The sequence below is a fragment of the Peromyscus californicus genome, unplaced genomic scaffold, assembly GCF_007827085.1.
Source record: "Peromyscus californicus insignis strain IS unplaced genomic scaffold, ASM782708v3 Scaffold_19__1_contigs__length_69161282, whole genome shotgun sequence".
Taxonomy (NCBI): Eukaryota; Metazoa; Chordata; class Mammalia; order Rodentia; family Cricetidae; genus Peromyscus; species Peromyscus californicus.
The window spans coordinates 30,432,865-30,457,729 of NW_026294491.1; the positions used below are offsets into that span (position 1 = coordinate 30,432,865).

At 44.7% G+C, this 24,865-nt stretch overlaps 1 protein-coding gene across 1 annotated transcript; it reads right to left on the minus strand.

Moving 5' to 3' along the window:
• Positions 1–9,434: 9,434 nt before the first annotated feature.
• Ecrg4 (ECRG4 augurin precursor) lies at positions 9,435–22,537 on the minus strand. Its single transcript, XM_052743943.1, has 4 exons — positions 22,201–22,537; positions 14,995–15,042; positions 13,519–13,676; positions 9,435–9,916 (listed from the first exon to the last, which is right to left on the minus strand). The coding sequence occupies exons 1-4, from the start codon at positions 22,277–22,279 to the stop codon at positions 9,755–9,757; spliced, it is 447 nt and encodes a 148-aa protein (XP_052599903.1). The 5' UTR covers positions 22,280–22,537; the 3' UTR covers positions 9,435–9,754.
• Between the last annotated feature and the right edge of the window lie 2,328 nt (positions 22,538–24,865).

Below are 24,865 nucleotides of genomic sequence, written 5' to 3' on the forward strand. Positions count from 1 at the left end.
CCACGCTGCTTGAACCTGGTCCTTGCCACCCAAGAGAGCACACGATCTTTCCTTCTGCTCTTAAGTGGTCACATTCGCAGCCAAGGTCACGCCCTAGGGCTGTGTACCTCAACACCATTGGCTGGATGGAAGGGATTCCCACAACACAAGCTTAGTGGTCCTCTCAACTATAAATATAGGCAACAAGGTACACTAACACTCAAGGGACCAAAGCTGGAGGGTCTTCCGTTTCAGGTCAGACTGACTACATAGTACATTTCCTCTAACAAGCAACAAGTTTTAGAAGTTGCAACATCTTTGGGGTGCATCCCTCCAATGGTGAAGAAAAATAAGGAATCTGCAAAACTAAAATCGACCAACCCTTGCTTCCCGGACTCGAACAAATCCTACAGAGCCCCAGCTCTTTGAGGTCTGCACAGGGCTTCGGGCAGAGCCAGTCAGACTGTCTGTTGTGGAGAAAATCAGAAAACCAAGCTAAGAGTCTGGGTTTGGATGCAGCAGCCAAGGGGAAATCACTGCATCTCCCAGCAGGGGGCAGTGTGGATGCTTCTTTTCAAACTTGCTATGTCCAAGGAAGGGCGTAGAAGGAGCACAAGGTGCCTGAACTGTCTTCCTACTCACAAGTACAAAATCTGAAGTGGTTGCGGTATGGTGAACCCTATGGCACCTGAGCCGCTAGTGAAAGGAAATGCAGGTACCTTCTGGAGGAATTAACTCAGGCTTCAAAGTAAGTAAATGGATTGGGGCTATTAACTGTAAAATCTGGGCTGGAGAGTTGGCTCAGCAGTTAAGAAATAGCTACCCTTGCAGAGGACCTGGGTTCAATTCCAAGCACCCACAAGGGGGCTCACAGCCATCTGTAACTCCATTTCCCAGGGGAATCCAATGCCCTCTTGACTGTCCTAGAACTCACTATATACATCAGCCTGGCCTGGAACTCACAGAGATCCCCGGTCTCTGCCCCTGCCTCCGGAGTGCTGGAGTTAAAGGCTTGTGCCACCACGCACAGCTCCAGTGCTTCTGAGTTCCACAGGTACCAGACACACATGTAGTGCAAATTCACACACTGAAGCAAAACACCCATATGTATGAAATAATAAATAAATCTAAAAAAAATTTAATCTCAACACTTTAATAAAGATGTAAAATCAAGTTGATGTGACACATGTGAACTCAGAGCCACAAAGTGACAAAAATATAAAAGTGTAATATGCTTTTAAAGAAATAAAAGAGGAGCTTGGAAATCCAGCCAGGGAACAGGAAACATAGCCAAGCACGTTTGGAAAAGAAAGAAAATGCTGAAACACACACTTGAAGATGATCCTCCAGAAATAAATGACATTTCAAGAAATAATGGGTGAGAATTTTCTAAACATTTGAAGACATAGATCTTCAGATTAGGAAGCTCAACCAGGCAATATTAGCAGATACGGGCAAACCTGTTGGCATAATGAGAAAGATGAGCCAATAGAAGTCTGTTGGGGAGGCCAGCATCAGTGGCTAATGATAATTAGGCAAGGGTGAAATTTATAATTAGCATTGGCAGTAGACACCATAGCAATATTTCAAAAGTGCCAACTGAATAATTCTATAAGAATTTTATGCTAGCCGGGCGGTGGTGGCACACGCCTTTAATCCCAGCACTCGGGAGGCAGAGGCAGGTGGATCTCTGTGAGTTCGAGGCCAGCCTGGACTACAGAGTGAGTTCCAGGAAAGGCGCAAAGCTACACAGAGAAACCCTGTCTCGAAAAACCAAAAAAAAAAAAAAAAAAAAAAAAAAGAATTTTATGCTAAACATACAGAGAAGTGCCAACCTTGAGACTTTCTCATAAGGGACCCTCACTAGACAGTTTCTGAGGGATGTGATTCAAAGTGCTGGAGATGACCTGGCAGACAATCTGTGGGGAAACTAAAGCAGGCAACCCTTGAACTACCAAGTCACACTAGCATTAGGCAAGGAGTAGGCAGGATGTAAGACCACGCACTGTCCAGGAAAAGACAACAGCCATCTACCTGCCTGGACGTACAACCATACTGTAATTGTTCATCTGTATTAGACAGAGCAAATGCTAGGAGACTAGACCCAATGTGGACCCTCAAAGGAATTTAAAAATAATCAATCAGGAGAGAAAACAAAACTGCCCAAATGAAGTAAGAAAGTGGGAAATAAATAAAATGGGACAGAGGTCCCAAGTGTGGTGTTGGGAATAGAGGCTGGAATTGCAGATCGGGGTAGGATTCACTCACAACAGTCAGGAGGTCCTGGGTTCCATTTCAGAACAAACCATCAATAATGACTGCAAGGATAAATGGATTAAATTCTCCATCTGAGGAACTTGTTATAATTTAGAAATGAAACAAAATCCAGTCATGGGTTTATTCCAACAGGCATTCCTAAAGCACATGGAAAGATTAGAAGTCAGAGTAGAAATGACAGCCCAGTAAAATAGTAACAAACTAAAGGCAAGGATTAAAATATTCACACCAAAGGAGAGTTTTGGCAGAAACATTATTCAAAATAAGAAAAAGATCATTCCAATCACTGGGAAATGTATGCGTCTAAACATGTTTGTAGGACCTGAATGTATGTCTTACCACATAATATATACAAAGCCAAGCCAACAGGTTAAAAGGATACATTACTCAAGCCATAATAACAGTAGATTTTAACACAATTCTTAGTGATTGCTACATAAAACTGGCCAACCCCCCCATTTGGCCAACCAAATAAACAAAAAATCAAAACAAATAAACAAAAAAACATAAACAAAGAACCTCACTAAGAAAATACATTTCACTGCAAATCCATGGAGTTTGAATTATGATTATGCCTGTGTCTAACATGTGGGAAAGAAACTTTCCTTCCAGCACACAATTGGCTGCCATGCACGTGAAAGGATCTGCCCCAGGGTGCTGCTTACCATAGGGCAGTGAGACCCAAACGCAAAGCCAGGATGACAATTAGAAAAATCTATTCACTTGGAAACTTAACAATACTCATAGCCTAGGTCCAAACAAATTATAATTGAAACAAGAAGATTTCACCATCTAATTTTTCATTCAAACTGCTGGGAAACAATGCCTGGTGATTGAGTATTTGCCTGTACACAACAAATCTCAGAATGGAGCAGACATTGAATCAAGCCAGAGGCTCACACTGGTATAAAAAAAAAATTAAAAGAAGAGATAGTCATGAAACAGACCCACACAAGAAGAGAACAACACAGTGAAGCTTCCTATCTCAAAGGGCATGATTCATTTGTAAAGGCGTGGGTGAAATACAATAAACTAGAACGTAACCACAGATTCAGAGAAAAACCGGTAAGTGCTATTAAGAAGTTGTGACACACTTCAGAATGCTGAGATCATGAACAGATTCCTGGAAAGACAGGAGTTAGCTAAACAGACTCAAAGAAAAACAAGATTAGAACAGTCCTTTTAACTGTAAAATAAGAGTCAAATCAGCAGTCAAAAACAACAGCCAGAATTTTCCCATGAAGAAACCATTGCATATAAACAGCTTTATTCTGAATTATTCCCCAAACACTGGGGAAACAGGCTGCTCCATTATTTTTTTTTAATTGTTAAAAATCTTTGGTTTTAATTAGATTACGGAGTAATGGGCTTCATTGTGGTATTTTTATACATGTGTATCATTGCAGTTTGTCATATCCATCTTTTTTTTTAATTGAAATAAAATGACATCACTTCTCCCTCCCTTTCTACTCTCCAGCCTTTTCCAGCTACTCCTTCAAACCTCTCCCATCCCCCATCACTCTGAAGTTGATAGCTTCATTTTATTTGATTATGTCTGTTACATACAGATATATGTATATTATGAACAAATATATATATACATATATACACAATGTATATGTATGAACAAATATATACATATATAATGTGTATGTGTACATTGTGTATATGTATGTGTATGTGTCTGTGTATATATATATATATATTATATATATAATGATTGAAACCATTTTGTGAATGGCATGTACACAGTTTCAAGGCTGACCACTCTGCACTGATAACCAGTAAGGGGGAATCATTCCTGGGAGAAACTAGTTCTCCCTCCCCTGGCAGTCACTAAATAGTTGCTTGAAGTTCTTTGTCTAGGAATGGGATCCTGTAAATTTTCTCCCTTCTGTGTTAAAATGTCTATCGATATGGCATTGTTCCGGTCTTGTTTATGCAGCCATTTCTAGGAGAGACTGTTTCACAGCAGACTTCCTGGTCCTCTGGCTCTTACAGTCTTGGCATTACCCTTCTGTGATGTTCCCTGAGACATAGGTCAGGAACTATGATGTAGATGCATCCATTGGGGCGTGGCTCCCCACAGTTCAGTGATTTCTGTGTTGTGTCCAGTTGTGGTTTTGTGTGATGGTCTCCATTTTCAGTATCGAGAAGCTTCCTTCATATTATTCACACACAGAGAGTCTCAGGAAAAACACCCTGAGTGATTTTGAGTTCACTATAACCTTGACATTGGAACTGAATTCAGCGGAACCTGAAGCGAGACAGGACGCAGAGATTCCAAACAGATATCGCAAGACAGATCCACCAATGGGCAAAAACTCTATCATAGCCAAGTTAGATTTATCCCAGAAATTAAACTGATGAATTAATTTACTTGATTAGTACTAGAATTCTTATTAATGAAATTCTCCCTATGAACCTATTTTAAAGAGAAGGTTTTATTATTTCACTTAAAATGTTCAAGTTTTTCAGTATATTTTTAGAAGAAATTTTCTTGACTGGAGAAAGCACACAACAAGGTCCTTATGGCCTGTGGGACAATGACAGCACTGGTAGAGTGTCCTTCCCACAGTGTCTCCTCTAAAGACTGGCAGGTGGATCAGTGGAGTAAGTGGGAATGATGGGCCTTGAATGTGTGCAGCACCATTTGGTAGGGTGAGAGCCCAGGTAGGAAAGAGACAGACGAAACGAGAAAACACCTCTTACCTACCCACAGGCTTTTCCTCTGTGCATTGTCAACAGAACCCAGGTTCTTTGGCTGTTTGGACTCAATGCTTGTACCAGCATCTCCTCAGGGGCCTGTGGGCCCTCTGTCTAGAACTGGGGTTTGTCTGGCCAGCCTTCTTGGTTGTAAGATTTCAGCCTTCGTGACTTAGTGGTGTCATTGCCTACCCGGCTCTTCAACTTGCAGCTAGGCATCCTCACAACATACTGGGAATTTGTAAGCAAATCTAAACAGACTCGTATTTTACATAGATATCTTTATTCTATTGGTTCTGCTCTCTAGAGAATCCCGACTAATATGGATACCTGCCAAAACCAGAAAATATAATTAATGAAGAAACATAGCACCCTCTTTGAGATCAGGAACAAAGCAAAAGATGTCTCCTGGCACAATGAGCCAGCCTCCCTCCTCTTTAACATTGCACTGGCGTTTGAGCCAGTTCAGCATGAGTCAAGAAAAAAGAAAGAAAAAGTGAGAATGTAAAATACTTTTATATTACAGAAAAGAGTGTAGCAAGTCTTCAAAGAAAATTAAATATGGAATCACCATGTGTTCCACCAGGTCCCAAGGGAACTGAAACAGGAACACAGTGACATGAGTCACCAGCGCCAAAGGGTGGTTACCTGGCTGTGTGTCATTAGCAGGTGAAGGATGAGCAGTGCAGTATCAACTACATGGGATGCTAATCCACCTTGGCATAGAAGGAAGCATTGGTATATGCTATGACATGATCTAAGCCAGATGCAGAGAGACAAATACTGGTGTGCCTTACTCAGTTTTCTGTTGCTGTGAGTTCAAATATCTGACAAAGGCCACTTAAAGGAGAAAGGGTTCATTTGGACTCACGGTCTCAAAGGGTTCAGTCTATTGTGATGGGCTGGTCATGGTGGAGTAGAGCTGTTCCATATAGCAGTCACAAACATTGGAAAAGGGACTGGGAACCAGATAAAACCTTCAAAGGCATGCTCCACTAAAGACCTATTTCTACAGGTAGACCCTCACCTCCTAAAATTATCACAAACTCCCAAATACCACCACCACCTACCAACCAAGTATTCCCCACGTGAGCCTGTGGGAAACATTTCATATTCAAACCATAACACTGTAAGACTTTAGAAAGTAGAGCTGTGCACACCCATAAGTGCTGACGAGGGTGTGAGGTGAGGGGTCCCTTACACACTGAACTCTTCTATGCAAGTGTCATGTAGACATGTAAACTAGTGCAGCCAGTGGAGATCCCTCAAAAAAACCAACCAACCAAACAAACAAACAAAAAACCCCAAACCAAAAACTTTCACATGACCCAGATGCACCACTTCTGGATTTACATCAACGTGTCACAGAGACACTTACACACCCATGTTGACTGAGACGCTACACACAATGGCCAAGGTATACAACCAGCTGAAATGTCTATCAGTGGATGAAGTGATAAAGAAAATGCTATATAAATACACAGTGGAGTCTTTTTCTGAAAATACCCCTTGCCTTCAGTAACTGAACTTTGGCAGACCTTGCCCACTGCCTGGAGACCATTTGAAACTATCCTCAATCTGTTTCCCTACATTGTACTCAGCCTGCTTTAAGTTTAACTTGCCTTTAAGAAAACAGTGTAACCAGTCTTGCATGCCTGGATAAGAGCTTTTACAACCTAAGCCAAATACATAGCTTTAATCTTAAACCATGTGCTCTTCTATACCCCTGATCCAGAACACTGTGTGTGTGTGTGTGTGTGTGTGTGTGTGTGTGTGTGTGTGTGTGTGTGTGTGTGTGTGTGTGTGTGTTGTGGTAATCATTTGCTGAAAACAGCCAGCAGCTTGACAGAATCCTTTAACAAAACAAACATCCACCATACCTGTTGGAAGCAACATGTGGCTATAGGCTGATCATATCTGTGTGTGGTTTTTTATGCTGTTCTGAGTGAGTCAAGTAACTTCTTCCCTTGTAAAGTTTTGTTAAAGATTTCTGTAGAAAAGAATGCCACATCTGTTTCCTATACTATATTTCCTATGCTGTTCAAAGGATACAGAACAGAGTCATTTGTTAGGGAGAGACAATAGGTAAAGATATCAGACACATGAGATAGACAACAGGCAGGTCATAGACCACAAGCTGCAGGTGGAGAGAAGACACAGAGAGAGCAGTGGCGAATCCAAATTTGGGTTCACTCTTGGTCAGACTATTCCAAAAAGAAGATTCTTTTTATTCTATAGTTTGCTATGAATGTAGATTTGTGTAGGATATAATGAGGATCAGGGGTATGGGGGGATGACTTAGTAAACGAAGTGCCTGCTTCACAAAAATATAAGGGCCTGACTTCCTGATCCCTAACACCTATGTGAAAGCCTGGTGTGGCAGTGCCTGTCTGTAACTCTTGTGCTGAAGGGACAGGGGTGAAGGCAGGACAGGCAGATCTCTGGGGCCCAAAGCTCAGTCTAACTACTTGGTGAGCTCCCAGTTCAGTGAGAGACCCTGTGTGGTAGTTTTAATGAAAATAGTCCCCATAGGCTCATATGCTTGAATGCTTAGCCCGAAGTTGGTGGAACTATTTGGAAAGGTCTAGGAGGTGTGGCCTTGTTAGAGAGGGTGTGTCACTGGGGATGAGCTTTGAGGTTTCAAAAGCTCCTATTTTTCCCAGTTAGCTCTCTTTGCCTTGTTCTTGTGTCTCAAGATGTAAGTTCTTAGCTACTGTTTCAGCATTATGCCTGCCTGCCTGCCTGTTGCCATGATGGCCATGGCCTCTAACCCTCTGAAACTGTAAGCTACAAATAAACTCTTCTATAAGTTGCCTTGATTGTGGTATATTATTGTAGCAATAGAAAAGTAACTAAGACACTTTATTAAAAAAAAAACAGCAACAACGAAAACAAGATGGAAATGGACCAAGTAAGACACCTAACATTGATCACTGGCCTCCACATCCTCATGTGTATATGCACACACACATACTATACACATGTGTATGCATGTATATGAAAGAACAGAATTATGTCTTTTGCAGGAAAATGGATAGGACTGGAGATGATTATAGCAAATAAAATCAGGCAGACACAGAAAGATAAATGTTGTGTGTATTTTCTCAGAGTGGAATCTAGATTTAAAATACGTGTGACATGAAAGTGGAGGGGGACTGTCGGTGAGGAGATTGCGGAGTAGAGGGTGAGGGGAGTGGAGGGGACTGGGGGTGAAAGGAAGACAAACATTACATTTTTTTCCTTCTTGCAGGATCTCGGTTTAGCAATGGAATATATGAGATGTGAAAAATAGAGGTAGACAATTTGGGGGATGAAGGAGTCAGAGGTTGGGGAGAGGTTAAAAAGGTGATGGGTTTGAAAAGGTCGTGAAGAAACCCATCATTGTGTATGATAGCTAAAAACCATTACAGTGAGAAAAGATGGAGTTTGTCAGGACCTGGGGAAGTGGAATGGGGAGTTGCTGTCTAATTGGGACAGAGTTTGTGGTGATGGAAATGTTCTAGAGGTGGTGGTGGTGGTGGTGGTGGTGGTGGTGGTGGTGGTGGTGGTGGTGGCGGCGGCGGCGGTTACGCAGCAATGCACATGTACTTCATCCCACGGAAATGGACACCTAGAAATTGCTGAGTGTTAACTTGTTTGTTTGTTTGTGACAGCTTCTCACACTATTTGGACTCAGGCCATGTTTGTTACTCAGCTTCCCAAGTGCTGGGATTACAGACACGAGCCACCACATTTAGCTTTAAACGGAAAACTTTATGGCCTGCGTATTTATCACACTTTTAATGTGCAGAAGGCATGTTTCCCAAGAAGAGCCTTCATGGGTGACTTCTCAGAAACACTGCATCCTGAAGTAGAGGTAATTTACTGCCTAGATCTTGTGAATCGGTGTCTTCCAGAGATGATATGCAAAAATGGCATATAATTTTTAGGAAAAGAGTAACCCATTTTCATTAGGATGTCAGAGAGTGTTGGGATACACCAAAATACAGCTGAGAGGCCTCTTCCCATGCTGTCCTTGCCCTTACATCCCATCTCCTATTGGCCTTTGGGTATAGCACAGGCTGGACCACCTGGCTCCCGTCACCAGCCTCCGTCTCCATCCCTCTCTTTCCCCTTCTCCTCTCCTCATCCCAACACCACTTCTTTCCTTCACTCAAGTTGTTTCAGGGGGAAGCAATTTTAAAAAAAATCCTTCTTTGTTGATTAAAGCACATTTAAAAAAAAATAGGTGAGCATGATTCTGAGATCTGCTAAACTTCAGGTCATTTTACGTCCTTTTCTTTCCTGCATGGTATGCTGAAAAGGCCCTGCTCTGGCCTGAAGCCCAGAGCAGAGAAAGCCCCCGCTCCCCCACCTGTCCGGTGATTAGAGTTCTTCAAGTTGTGTCCCAAACTAAAAGCCATTGCCAACTGGATTTTCCTACTGAGTCAATATTTTGCATTTAGCACAGACTGCATTTTAACAAACAGAGACCCCTGGCTTTCACTCCTGCCCTGCCTGGATACTGACAGGATTCCTAGAAGGAAATATAGAGGCCCTCAGATGGTGTGCCAACTTCAAACCCGGAGGCAATCAGGATTGTCATGGCTCAATTTTCTCCCGAGTGAATTCTGATACTTCTCTTTTTCAAAAGTGCTTTTATTTCTATTTTTAACTGAGGCATTGCTAAGCGCATGCGTGAAATGCAAAAGGCACTTATATTCCTTCCTTTAGCCCTTGGTGTTCACTCAGTGTGGGTGGAGAAGGCCTACTGAAGCAAGGCACACGCTCTGTGGCACCTCAGCAAGAGAGGTCAATAGTCGTCATAGTTGACGCTGGCTCCATGCCTAAAGCTTTCCGGGCTGCGGGGACCAATGGCCGCGTCTTCATCGTAGTGTCGGTGATAGTAGTCACCGTAGTAGTCATGTCCATTTCTATTTCTGTTTAGCCAATAGTTGACATCGTCTTCAAATTTCTGGAAGAGAAGAGAATGGTGAAGAACGGACTTAAAGACACACACTCCCCTAAAAACACATGGAAAACATGACTTTTCTCTAAGTGGCTTTTCTTCAGTGATTGACAACCAGTGTTATGACAGCTGCTTATTATAATATTTTGTTCACAGGTCAATTCAGCCTTAGGATACCAGGTGAGCTACCCCCACAAAGGAATCTATGCCTGTACTTGTGATAATCTCTACCATGCCAATTCTTCATACACCATGCACCTGAGCCTTTTTCTCTTTATAAGGTAAATAAAACATGTGTCTGTCAAGTGTGGTAAGAGCTTGGCTGACCCTGAGGCATCATCCACATTATTACAGCAGATGCCTTCTTATCCTCCTGGCCTGCTCCTGTGCCTGGCCCATCATGTGAATCAAATCAACTATTGGCACCTTAAGCTCTGGGGCATAGCATCTGGGACACCTCAGGTGGTGTGTACAGTTGTGTTCCTGGTTTGCGTGTGCATGGGCACAAGTGTTCACTGTGTAAGATTGTGAAATGGGCAATGGGTGTCAGAGGCCCAGAGGAGTCTGGGCTACTTTTAATAAAAATAAAAAGACAAAGAGAAGGACCAATGATTAGTAAGACCTCTTCCAGCAACTACTCTTTGCTGTGGATTGCCTTTTCACAGGGGAGAAGAATATTCCTGAAGGGATGGTGAGTGTACAAGATGAATTGTGATGACAACTTGCACGCATTGATCTAGTGTGAGGATGTGACATTGAGGACATAGCAAAGACAGATTGGGAATAGGAGCATGCTGAGCAGTCTGGGCTGCAGGCTGTGGCTGTGAAACCCTGCTCTAGAACACCACTGAGACTGGGGGAAAAAAATGTAGATTCACTGGCACCATGCCAGCCTCCTGGGCTGACTTTTCTAGTGGTTGGGTCTCAGGAATCTATTTTTGTTTTAGTAGGATGGCCGGGGAACACTAAATATGGACCAATTCCAACTTGCATTTTTTTGTCTTTGTATCAGGATAATGTGAAGGCAGTGTGCATTCAGTAGGAACCACTGTGGACTCTGGATTTGGATCTTTTCCCAGGCGAGTGCTGTGTGGGATGAGCCCCTCCAGGGATGCTGCAGTGAGTCGGGGCTCCCATGTGGCCCCTGACGATGTGTCTGAGCTAGGAGGGTGGGGAGGTAGTTTTATTGGAGACATTTTAGTTTGTAGTAATTCCAGTTTACCATAGGCTGAGGACCCTGTGAGGCTGGAAACCCTAGGCTGGACCATACACTGGGGCTCTGGAGCCCAATGGCCACCCACTTTGGGTTAGTGATAGGCCCCCTCCTATGTACCCCTCACCCTGGGCCACTGATACCTCATCTGTTTGCTGTCCAAGATCCTCATCTTCAGAGCCACCCCAAAATCTCTGCCTCAAGGAGGAGGTGGCAGGCATTTTTGCCTCCCTGTATCTTTAGACTAGACTTTTCACAATGCTATATTTTTTGGGTCAGAGTAAAATAGTCTTACTGCCTCAGTTTTCTTATTTAATAAGGTTTGAGGTTTTGGCTTGAAATATGTATTTTAAATCTGCTTTAAGAATTTTTTATGAGTATAAAAATAAGACAGGTTCAGGTTTGAATATTCAAATTTGAATATGAGCCAGGGCCAAGATAACGAGGGATGGTGCTATTCCAGTACCAAAGACCACCACTCCACTTCGTGGCATTTGAACATAGTTTCTTGTGGTCTTTTTATGCAAGCTTAATCATTACAGCCTTCCTTAATCCTCATCTTTTATGGTTTTGCTACCAGACATATTCTAGTCATTTATCCATGTTAAAATTTTTTAAACTATTTAATGGTGGTTATCAAAGAGATAAGACTACTAAAAGATTATATGATATTTTCATCTACCAAATAAATAAAATAAGTGCACTTAAATAGTCCAAACACAAGATGCTGCCAAAGACTCTAGAACATGGGTACGCCCCCCCCCAGGACTTCTGGGGATGTGTAACTGTAGTATCCTAAGGACCCTTCACTGTGAGTTTATCTGTTCCCTAGTAACTCCACCAGGCAGAATATGGACCGAAGAAAGTTGACACATAGCAATGTCCCTCGAGTTGGGGAAATTGTTAAATAGAGTCATTTGTTTAAGTACTTTGAGTCACGCCTGACACAGAGTTTGGCTTAAGTAGGTAGCTACTTGCACAGCAAAAGAAGACTTATTTTTAAGTAACAAAGATATATTTAGGGACTGACAGGTATGTGCAAAAGCTGGGAATGGGAAGGAAAGGATGATGCAGCCACGTGCTTCATTCTATACTATGTTAGAAAGGAAGCTTTTCTACCCAGCACAGAGTGTGTCTGTTTGGGAAAACATGTTCAGCTAGCTGGTGGCTGATGTTCCCTGGGAGGCAGGCTAAGTGGTCTACCCTGGACTCCTCAGCCACTCTGCAGACAGTCTCCAGCGAGTAGAATCTAGAGTGCCTGTCCTACTGCCCTCTTACCTGTACCTGTAGCCAAGATGACAATATGTGCCTCTGAACAGTCTCCTCTGTTAACTTACCAACGTTGCCCACTGGTGCTGCCCCACCCACACGAGCTGCTGACATTTCCCCTAAACATCTGCAAGAACCACCTCTCTGTAAAAGTCATTTCAAGTCTCTTCTCATGATCTTCCTGAGTCCATATACCCATCTTGTTGCTTAAGCCATTTCTGGGCAATGATGACCATGTTTACGTGAGTTGTTTGGATGATGCCCAGGTGGAACTGGACAGGAGGGCTGGAGGCATTTCTAGGAAAAGGAGCTTCATCAGGAATCTGAGATGCAGCTTTTTGGCTCACAGATTGCCTGGATTCCTCCTCCCCCATGGCTGGCTAGCCTGCAGTGCAGAGTGGGCTCAGACATTCGGAATAAAAAGCGCTGTGATTTGGCTGTGGTTTGTGCGCTCCTAAGGCTCATTGCTAGAAGCTTGGCCCCCATTGGGGCAGTGCTGGAGAGCTGGGACCTTTAAGAGATGAGGCCCTGGTGCAAAGGAATCAGGTCATGAGGGCTTTACCTTTTGAAAGGACTAAGGCTGTGGCCTCTCAGAGTGGGTGAGTTTTCTCAAAAGTTGGCAATCATAAAGCAAAGTCAGTGGTTGTCCTGGTGCACACCTATAAACATCAGCATTTGGGGGTTCAAGGTCTGCCTTGGCTACATAGTGAGTTTGGGGCCAGGCTAGGCTATATGAGACCCTGTCTCAATAAATGAATGAATGAATGCATGCATGAATGGATGAATACAGACAAATGAATAAAGAAAATTCAGGCTTCCTTCTTGGTTTATATACGACTGTTTCTTAACACATACTTTTGCTATTGTGACACTGCTTGCCATGATATTCTCACTAGAGCCAGTATACAGTGACTTCATACTCTCAGACCTTCAGAACCACAAGCTGAAAATGAACTCTTAAAAGTTCTCCACCTCGGGTGTTTTGATAGAGCAACAGAAAACAGACTAAAATAAGAATCAAAGCTTAACTTCCCAGGTCCTCTTCCCAGGCCAGGCCTCTGTCCCCCACAGCCTACCCTGTAGTGTCCAGGCCTGCCCCCTCCCCCCAGGAGGAAAGTATACCCACCGCCTCATCAAAGCCCATGTACAGGAACTGCTGGTACCACTGCTGCACCTCAGGCCGGGTGCGGTCCCACAGCTGCCGCTTGGCACGCTTCAGGCCACCCAGGAACTCCTTTGCTGTGTGCTCAGACACAGCCACGTTAGTCTTGGCTGGGGCAGGTTCTGAAAAGATTAGTGTCCAAAAGACAAAGAATGATTTCTGTTTTGAAAATGATATTCTCTTTACTGTTGGAATTTTTTCTTCCTGAGTTTTTAAAGATTTTTTTTTTTTTTTAATTTTATGTGTTCGAGTGTTTTGTCTGCATGTGTATCTGTGTACCATGCGCAGGCCATGCCAGCAAAGGCCAGAAGAGGGCACCAGACCCTCTGAACTAGAGTCTTAGACAGTTGTGAACCACCACGTGGGTGGTGGGAATCAAACCCTGACCCTCTAAAACAGCAACCAGTGCTCTTAACTATTGAGCGTTTCTCCAGCCCCAAGTTATTATTAGAATTTTAATGTGGTTTAACTACTGTGTTTTGAGTTGACACATAGTAATTGTACATATTTATGTTATACACATGCTAGGATCAAACAGGATTAACTGGCATTTCCCCCTGCCTTAAATGTTTATCATTTCTTCATGCTGGGAAACTTTCAACTCATTTCTAGTTCATAAAATGTGCGGCGGACGGCTCTGAGCTGCAGCCACCCTGCTGTGATGCAGCATGTTATAGAACTTACTCCCCTGTGCCTGCTTGTTATCCAACATCCCCACTCTGCTACCCTACCTCTTCAGGCTCCACTGTAAGCTACCAGGGAGACGCAGATATGAGTAATGATCGCACGGGAAACGTGGCTCACATTTTCTAATCTCTGTGACACCCAGTTTTACAGAAGGAGATGAAGAGAGGAGAAAGCTGTTCACTAAACAGCACAATGGATCCATTTGACCTGACTGATAACAGTGGACTGAGCACCCACATTTTGTGATTTCCAGAATGTTCTACTTCTATGTCTCCTTGTTGCTGTCTATCACTTAAGTTGGGAGCTTTTTTTTTTTTTTTTCAGTTGAAGTTAGTAATAGAAAAGATTCCCCATTGGGAATGCCTTTTCCTGATAGCTGGTTGGATAGGCAGAGTATCAAAACGCCTCTCTGTAACTACCCCACCAGGTAGCGTTTGTGTCCGCAGCTCAGATGTGCTTCACTAGTCTAAAATAATCAGCATTTGATTAATACTGTCCCACTGTTTCTGAGTCCACACTGAATGCTTTCTGAAAAACAACTGCCAAACATTTACCGGCAATAGTATTTATCTAGCAGAATGCCACACCACATACCCACAGAATAAGTCCTTCAGATCTGCAAGTTTTTTACCGAGCAGATACTTCCTGATATTCCAAGCGCAAGACCTCCGGGGACCCATTTGCCACTGCCGTTTCCATTCCTTGCAGTTAGGCGTGAGCACACCACCCTTTACCCACCTGAGGCTGACTCACCTTCTCGTTTCTGGAGCATCCGTTTGAGCTTGTTTCCACTTATGCCACCTACGTAACCAAAGCAGAAAGCAGTTTCAGAGCCCAGCACTCCTGGAATTTTTGTACTTTGTTGAGTGCAAAAATCAGAGCTGGAAATAAGAACCGCGGACTCCTGTGCTGATTTAACAGATCTGTATTAAAGTATCTAAATTGATTTTTGAACAGTTGCCACACAAGAAAAACAATGCAAGGTCTCTGGGCCTAATACTGATGTCAGTGACCATGGATGACAGGGGCAATGCTTCTCAAGCTGCTCCTTTTGAAGACAGCATTTTAGTTATAGTCCTGATGCCTTACTGTGAGGGGTGCTGCTTATCACATGCATTGCCCAGCAAACATTATCCTCATGATGTAATAGGTCCTGTAGTGCCCCTGTGTTCATAATCCCCTGGGAATAACCCCTTGGGAATTTTGGAAGTAAGCTTGTTTGTTTGCAGGGTCTTTGTAGGGGTTTGAATAAAAATGGCCCCCATAGGCCCATAGGGAGTGGTATCATTAGTTGAAGTGGGTGTGGCCTTGTTGAAGGAAGTTTGCCACTGTGGAGGCAGGCTTTGAGGTCTCAGATGCTAAAGCCAGGCCCAGTGTGGTACTCTTTTCTTGCTGTCTGCCAATCTAGATGTAAAAATCTCAGCTCCTTCTCCAGCACCATATCTGACTGCATGCTGCCATGCTTCCCACCATGGTGATTATGGACTAAACCTCTGAACTGTAAGCCAACCCCAATCAAATATTTTCTTTTATAAGAGTTGCTGTGGTCATGGTGCATCTTCATAGCAATAGAAACTCCAACTAAGACAGTCTTTGCAAGTGTGATTTGTTAAGAATCTTAAGATGGTTTCACACTGGACTCAGGAGAGACTCTACATTCCATGATGCCAATACATACAGTCTGGAAGGCCCCATGAGACAGAGCCAGGCAGAGATGAGGCTTGTAGGGCAAGCTTGGAAACATGCCACTCTTGGGTCTTGAAAATAGCTGCACAGTTTTGCAACTTGCTCTGATTGTCCTCCATTGACACTTTATTGGGGGGCAAGACACTGACTGTTAAATATACTCAGTCTTAAAAGAGTAAAACTAATTGGCCTGCTAAGTTGGTAAGAAATGAAGTGTCTAGCCTGAAAGAACACACCCTCCATTCACTGAGCATGTCCCTAAGAGTTGCACACAGGCCTGGTCTTATGAAGGGTGGACCCAAAGCCCCCGGGGAAAATACCCCCAGCATGCTAAGTAGGAAACAGAGCATCTACAGGGGTCTGGAACTGCCAAGGGGACTCATGATGGCACATGAGAAAGGCACATCACGGTAGTAGTGATGTCTTCCCAGCAGGTTTCTTAACCTCTCAGTCCAGGGTTTCTGGGAAAAGGATGAACTTGTGCTTACATCTGCAAAAGTGGTCCAAACGAGAATAAGAACACGCTTATAGTATACACCCACAAGTGGTGTAACTAGGTCATGTAATAATTCTGTTTCTAGTTTTCTGAGAAACTTCCACACCGATTTCCAGAGCAGCTGTACCGATTTCCACTCCCACTAGCAGCAAATGAAGGTTCCTGCTTCCTTACATCCTGCCCTGCATGCGCTATCATTTCTTCTCTCGATGATAGCCATTCTCACTGAGGTGAGATGGAATTACTTCCATGTTCATTGGTAGTTCCCTCATGGATAAGGATGTTGAATATACTTTTGAAATGCACCAAGATACTTGCACACTCATGTTTATTGCTACATGATTCACAATAGCTGAGAAAGGGAACCAGCCTAGATACCCAATCTCAAGTAAATGGATAGAAAAACTGGTATAGAAACACAATGGAATGTTATGCAACCATAAAGAAAAAATAAATCACCTCATTTTCAGAAAAAAAGTCTTATCTTCAGATAAGACTGGAGATCATTAATGCTAAGTAAGATAAGCCAGACTGAGCATTCTGGTTTGATTCCTTTTGCAATGATAAAACACTATGTCCAAAAGAAACTTAGGGAGGAAAGGCTTTATTTGGCTTACACGTCTAGTTCACATTTCATCACTAAGGGAAATCAGCGCAGACAGTCGGGGAAAGAACGTGAAGGCAGGAACCATGGAGGAACACTGTTTGCTGGCTCACTCTCTGGCTTGCTCACTCAGGCTTGTGCTCAGCTAGCTTTGTTCTACAGCCCAGGACCACCTGCACAGGAAATGTCACTGCTCACGATGGACTGGACCCTCCTATGTTCATTAATAATCAAGATAATGCATCACAGACGTGACCACAGTGCAAGCTGATAAAGATGATTGAGACTCTTTTTTTTCAGTGATTCTAGGCTGTGCCACAATGACAGTGCTAACCAGGACACTGAAAGGACAAATACCACACTCTTTCTCACGCACATCTCAGATTTTTAATTTATATGTGTGTTTTTATACATATATAAATATATACATACATATATATATATGGATGTAAGTCATAAAACTAGACAGGGGACCATGAGAGGGAAGGAAGAAAATTTAAAAGGTGGAAGGGTATTTGTCTTAGTTACTTTTCTATTGTTGTGACAAAATACCATGACCATGGCAACTTAGAAAAGAAATCATTTGGTGGAGCTGACAGTTTCAGAGAGTGAGTCTATGGCCATCATGGCAGGGGGCATGGCAGCAGGCAGGGAGGCATGGCACTGGAGCAGTAGTTGGGAGCTCACATCTAATGCACAAGCAAGAGGCAGAGAAAAAGAGCTTAGTGGGAATAGTCTGGGCTTTTGAAACCTCAAAGCCCACCCTCAGTGATACACCTCCTCCAACAAGGCCACACTTCCTAATCATTCCCAAATGTGGGAGCCCACAAAAGTTTTCTAGTGAGATCTGAGCTTCCTTTACACAGCAGGGCTGCATGAGGGGATGGCTTGACCACATGCATGGTCACCAGGTGTCTGCGATGGTCTGCACTTGGCTGTGCTGGGGGGAGGTCTTTTGCTCCACCCCTTGGCATTCCTTTAAAAGACCTTTAGTAGAGACAGAAGGGGCTGGTGGGTTTTGATCCAGGCACTCCCGAGCTATCCTGTGTTTCTATCTGTCTCTCTCCTCTATATTCCTATCTACATATTCCTCATTTCTCCCTGCTCAAGAGTATCCTGGGGAAAAAAAAGAGGGAGCTGGTCTCCCTCCCCCAACAGTTCCCCCAACTGGGGACCAAGCATTCAAACATAGAAGCCTATGATGGTCATTCTCATTCAAACCAGCACAGTAATAGAAGATGTATCTTGCGATAAGGAAGTAGGAAGGGGTTGACTGCAGAGAGGAAGGATAGGGTAGGGGTAGGGAAAGAACAGGAGAAGAGGACCAAAGTGTGTAAGAAACGGGCATGATGAAACCCATTACTCTATTTAATTTCAATACTAAAAAAGAAAATGAAGAATGCCTATTTTGGATACTGAGTGCAGCTCAGTGAACATTCATTCAGCGTGATGAGGCCTGGGATCAATCTTCAGCACTGCAAAACAACTAAAAATCTGTACTGTGTTTGTCAATAACACATTACTAGGGTTGGAAAAAGACTTTTTTAGTAAGAACTCTTGCATAAATGATTTACTATGTTATCAAGGAGGGGAAAAAAGTCAATATTCAAAGCCAAGAGTCAGCACCTGGTTATTCTACTGGGGTGTACCTGTGATTGTGTGTGTGTGTGATTTCTTGTGTGTATGTGGTTGTGTGTATCTGTGTGGTTGTGTCTATGTGGTTGTATTGTGGTTTTGTGTGTGTGTGTGTGTGGTTGTATGTGTGCATGTGTGTGTGGGGGGTGTGGTTATGTGTGTGTGGTTGTGTGTGTGTGTGGTTATGTATGTGTAGTTTTGTGTATGTGGTTGTGTGTGTGGTTGTATGTATGCATGTGTGTGGTTGTGTGTGTATGTGTGGTTGTGCATGTGTATGTGTTAGTGCCCCTAATGCTCACCTCATTTCTGGATTCACCTCACTCACACTATGCACAATCCAACCTTACTAATGCCATGACCCTTTAATATAGTTCCTCGTGTTGTTGTGACCTCCAACCATAAAATTATTGTGCTGATACTTTGTAGTTGTAATTTTTCTTCTGTTATGAATCGTAATGTAAATATCTGGTATGCAGGATATCTGATATGAGACTCCCAATGAGGTCATGACCCACAGGTTGAGAACCACTGATCTAGAGGGCCTAGCCCATGTTCTGGGACGGAGTAGAGAAAATGCTAGAACTTACTCAAGTGCCTCCCCAATGATCTTATGAGCATAGTGGCAACACTTTCTGGGCTGTCCTAGGACAGTCTTGGTTTACAACACCTCTTTTCATTCTCAGAAGTGCCCCAGCTTGGAGGCTAATGTATGACCATCCTAATTTTAGAAAATGATAGTGTGGAAACACCTTGAGAAGACTCTGTAGGGGCCACGCTAAGGGATGAGGGACAGATGTCAGGATAACACCGTGTCCTAACATCTTGCTCAAGGGAGCTGGTGTGTACTGGGCAGGGGGCTAAGGAGTTAGTGTAGCAGGCATCAGAGTAGAGTGGCCTCTGTGGTCTGCGTGCAGTTTGCCTATGGTGACGTGACTGTTTGAAAGCAGCAGCAGTGTCTAGGGCAGCGTTAATAGACAGCATCTTTCAAGAAATAACTGTCCCATCTCTGCTTTGTCACTGTTCTGGTTGGGTCACTTCTCTGCAGTGGAGGGAGGTCACTGGGAACCCAGGGAAAGGAAACCCTCTGCTTCCTACTTGTGGTTTGAAATGTCTGTTCCCAGCTCTTCCTGAGGCAGCCATGCCTTCAATGTACCACCATTGGCTCTAACCCTCCGGAACTGTAAGCTCTGGATGTTTTATTTTATAAGTTTTCTTGCTCATTTATCACAGCAATAGAAAAGCGACTGAGATAGCGAATAATATTCCCAGTGCCTGGGCCACCATGTGAAGACGGAGCAAGCGGCCGCAGAAGATCCCCCATTGAGAACCACTTGAGGCATCTGAATGTCAAGCAACACAACTGAGAACTGGCTGGGCTGCTGGAGAGATGATGATCTAAACAGATAAGGTGGGACGGATGCTGAATGCTGTCCTTCCCTCCCCCACCTGAAAAGTCAGTGAAGAAATCTAGGCAAGGACTTGCCAAGGCACACAGGTACATTCTTGACTCGCACATTAGCCTTCATGAATATCTTAACATTTATCAGTCTTTAACAAGTCACAGGGCAGCACACACAGAGTGAAGCACCACCCTCCATCTGTGTGCCTTCTGTAGTAGTGCTTAACAATTAGTGAATGAACTGTGGGCTGATGCTGAGAAGAGACATGAGGTTTGGGCTGAGAGTGCAAGCCCGCAATTTCTTGCAAGCGTGAGTCATTACTGCTTCAGGAGCGAAAGTTCCACCAGGGTGAATCTCAGCTGTGCAAACTGAAAGGCTTGGAGAGGTCCCATGCCATGAATTATGAATGCTGTGGTTACGCCAACCCCTGTGCCCTCGGCGATATATTAATACACATAATTGGACACCACACTAAGTCAGCTTGAGGAAAGGAGCAAAGGACAAAAGAAAAGCTGTGGTTCCTTTCCTACAACATCCCTAGCTGTCATTTCCAGGCTGTGATGAAAAGCAGCCATGCGTGTATCAAATCTGGCTACCTGGAATTCGAATGCACAGGGGACTGGGCACCTTCAGAGTCTCAAGATGTCCCCTCTAAAGGTGAAAACTCCTAACAAGCAGATCAAGGGGGGGCTGTGATCAGTCTCTTCATGAAATGTGCTTGGATATCGTAAAGAGTTGTGTTTGGGGAATGGAGAGACGGCTCCTCTGTTAAGAACACTGGCTGCTCTTTCCAAGGACCCTGGTTTGATTTCTACATCTACAGGGCAGCTTGTAACCTTCTGTCTTTCTAGGTCCAGGTGTTACAACGCCTCCTTCTGGCCTCCGCAGGCATTACAGGCATGAGGTGCACAGACATAAAATAAAGGGGGTGGGGGTGTCATCTTTGAGATTCAATGTATTTTCATCTTTCATTGTAAAAAGTTCGCATTTCAGTTCAACGATTCTGACGCTGTAACTGATTCTAATCACTCACTTCTCGGCATTAACTCAGTAAAATATGAGTGCTGCAAATGAATGGCCTGTAGCCCGTGTTCACAAGGCTAGCTCACACGAGCATCGTGCTGAGATTCTCACAACAGTAATCCTCCAACTAGAACAAGCTCCCCTTTATTCTCGTGGTCCCTCCTGCAGTGCCCTACCTCCCTTCACCCTGGAGTTGGGTTTACCAGTGCCTGCTCTGAGAAAGCAAAACTGAAGTAACAGAGCAATCGAGTGTCTTCATTTGCATTTGGCAATGCCCAACGATGTTCCTTCGTACTGGGACAAACTTCCAGTCTAAGGTGCTGGGCAAATAATTTAGTCTTCCAGCTACTGTTCTCTTGGCAGTAAATCTAGGGTCACGCTGCTGCCTCCCAGAACTATAAACCTCAAAGGTGCTCCTATGCAAGGGGAGGTGGGGGACGGGGGGAGGGGGGCTCACTTGCGACCTCTGAAGGGTCACACAAAAAGACACCTTTGCAGTTTCAGAGTCTGTGGAGTTCTGGGTAGAGAAGCCTGAGCATCCATCAAAGCGGTTCCTTTCGGGTGCCCTGCGAATGCGCTTTTAATGGAAAAAAAAAAAAAAAAAAAACCTGGGGATTTTTCAGACGTTTCAGCTAACTCAGCTAAATGTAGTAGAAGAAGTTAAGCATTACTCAGCTTTAAAGGCTGGCGCCTGCCCTGTCTAAAACATCAGACCCCAGCCCTGCTTTGCAGCCTGGACCACCACCAGCTCTGCTGCCTGCCCCAGGCTGCCTCGAAGGGGAAAGAGAGTAGCTTGTCCTGCCTGCGGGGACCACTCCCTTCAAGCCTCCACCACCCCTGAGTTAGCGCTTCTTGTAGGTCCTTCGAATCCCTATTCCATTTGTCCAAGGTTGCCCCTCAGTCTGCAACGCTCCCTTCGAATTTGATACCCTTACTGCCTGCCCAAGTGCACCACTTGGGGCTCATGCGAGTTGCAAAATCTTAGACCTGTTTCCTCTACGTCTTCTTGGTCCAGTCTAGGCTAAGAGAGGGATCAAATGCAGGCAAGCAGCACCCCATTTCCAACCTTCTTCCCCAGCACCCTCAGCACTCTCCACCAGGCATCTGCTACTCACCTGGACCCAGGCACAGCAGAAGGAGCAGCGCCAGCCCGACCAGGGCCAGGACCGAAGGCCGAGCAGATGAGGTGGCCATGGCGCCAGGGCGCAGCAAAGTGGCTGGGGGACAACTGGAGCGGGAGACCCGGGCTCCGCGAAGCAGGCGCCGAGGCGAGAGCTTCGGGTGTCTGTGCCGGGGGCGGGACCCACCAGGTGGGCAACAAGCCAGCGGGCTGCCAGCCAATCTGCAGTTCAGTGCCACCAAGGCACACTGTCCTATAGGTCTGCGGAGAAACGCTGAGAGCAGGGAGCCGCGTGGCCAAAGGAACGAGGGCAAGCCAGATGCCACGCACAAACCAACAAGGCTGCACACAAGGAATGTTGGCTCCCCCGCCCCACGGAGCGATTCCTCTCCCTCAGCATCCCAGGCCCTTGGCTCCAGACTCAGGCCTTGCCTTATAAAGCAGTCTTTGGAATGTCCTTAATTCCTGAGCTGTAGTTCAAGTTGGCTCCCGCAGAGCCTCGTTTTATGATATTTTGAAAAAATCTGGGTTCTGAGCTACAGTCCAGGAAAACATCTCAACTTAAACCGCTCCAGTGTAGAAGCCTTCAGGAGACCAGTGTTTTTTTGCAAAGCTGTTAGCAAAGATCCTGTGTCCATTGTGCACACTCTCATCCTGGGGCATTTGAGTGGTAGGAAAAGGAGGCCGAAGACACTCACTGTCTCCGTAGCAGGCTTGATCATCAAAAGAGGCCACAAAACCATCGGTGTGCTCCACAAAAGCGAAGACCGGCTGGCGATGAACTTAGTGGTACAGCCCTGACCATCATGCAGGGGCCCTGGGTTCTAACTCTAGCAGCAGATTCGGGGAGCAAGGACAAACTCTTTTAACTGATGATTGGAAAATTGCCTTTAGATGCTTTCCCCAGTAAGACTGGCCTGAGCTGGGCAGACTGCTCTGTTCCTTCACAGAGACTCTCAGTTTTAAACTAAGGAGAGGTACTTAGTCCCTGGCCACCTAGGGAGCTGCCTAGTCAGGCAGAAGGGGTTCTCCAGCAGACGGGGAGGGGGGAGGGGAATCAAAGTTTAGCCAGCACAGGAAAAGAAGGGAAAGGTGAACTGGGAGTTATGTAAATGTTGATTGGCAAGGCCAGGTGTAAGAGACTTATGGGCTTGCTAGTGCCCAGCTGGTGGTCCAATCTAGCAGGTGCTGGGGTGAGGCCTAGCAATCTGAATGTTTTAAGGCTTTCAGGGATGCTGAGAGTGTGCCTCAGAGGTCGCAGGGAGAAACTCCACTTTCTGAAGCTCACCTGTCTTCTTGGCCTTCCCTTGACCTCAGGGAGGAGAATCTTTTCTCCCTCTGTAGACTGAGCACAGCGGTGAAGAGCAGGGTTTAGATTCCACCATTTTTCTGCATTCTGCACAAACATTAGATAACTCACTTGCTTTTCTCCATGTGCACCTGTAAAGTGGAGGACACGGCATCTGCCCTACTGAGGTAAGAAGTCAAAGTGGAGAGCCTCGTATGCTGTGAGCAGTCAAAAGCGTTGGTCATCGTCGTTATCTCCTAGACTCTCCCTAGCCTATGTGTCCTGTGCTCAGTGCTTTGTCTCCTGTGGTCTGCACCCGCTTCCAGCCCAGGCCAGACTCTCAGGAGCTGTCATTCTGGAATGATGCCAATCCACCCCTACAGCCATTGTCAGCTGGGCTTTTCAAGTGCTGCCCAGCAAGGTGTCTTTCAGGACAATGCTGCAGTGACCTCTGTCTTAACTTTTGGTTCACAGATGATGTGGTGACAGATGAGCAGGGGAAATGCCCTTACCCTGCGGGGTGCCATCAGCCCAGCACTCCACAAGGAAGCGCTACAGGACACAGGACAACTGTGACCCGATACCACATCACAAAAGATGGCAAGAGAGATGTGATGGTGGAATAGGCTTCATTCCAGATTTGCAGTTTTGTAAGTTGTAGGAAATGGTATTGGGGTGACCTTCCAAAGCCCTTAGACCTTACAACAGCAGTCTGGCAGATTTGTGGGCAAAAACAGTACAATGTATGAGGTTTGCCCTAAAATCCTTAAAGGACTAAAGAGATGGCTTTGAGGTTAAGGGTACTTGTTCCTTTGCAGGGAACCCTAGTTCAGTTCTAGCAGAGCAGCTCAAGACCACCAGTGACTTCAGTTCTAGGGGATCCAATGCCCTCTTTTGGCTATTTGGGCACCAGACACACTTGTGGTGCACATGCATGCATGTGCATAAAAATATACATACACATAAAATAGATCTTTAAAAATACTTAATAAAATAATGACAATTGATAATTCCTTTGTGAAGAAACAATGTACACCATGAGCCCCCAGTTGTGATGTGAATTTAGGACCTAGGTCTGCATGTATGTGTGCCCCTAAAAGCCATATGTTGAAATCCTAGTCCCCGGGGTGATAGAGGTGGATCTATAGGAGATGAGGTGGTTATGTCCTTATAGAAAAGCCTCCAGTGAGATCACACCACCATGGGACAGCTTGAGAAGGTACCACCTATAAACTAGAAGTTGAGTTCTCTGTAGACATTCATTCTCCTGTTGCCTTGACCTGGGATGTGCCGGCGTTGAGAACTGTGGGCTATCAACTTCTGTTGCTCGTGAGGTACCCAGGTTTAAGTCTGCTGTTATACCAGACCTAAG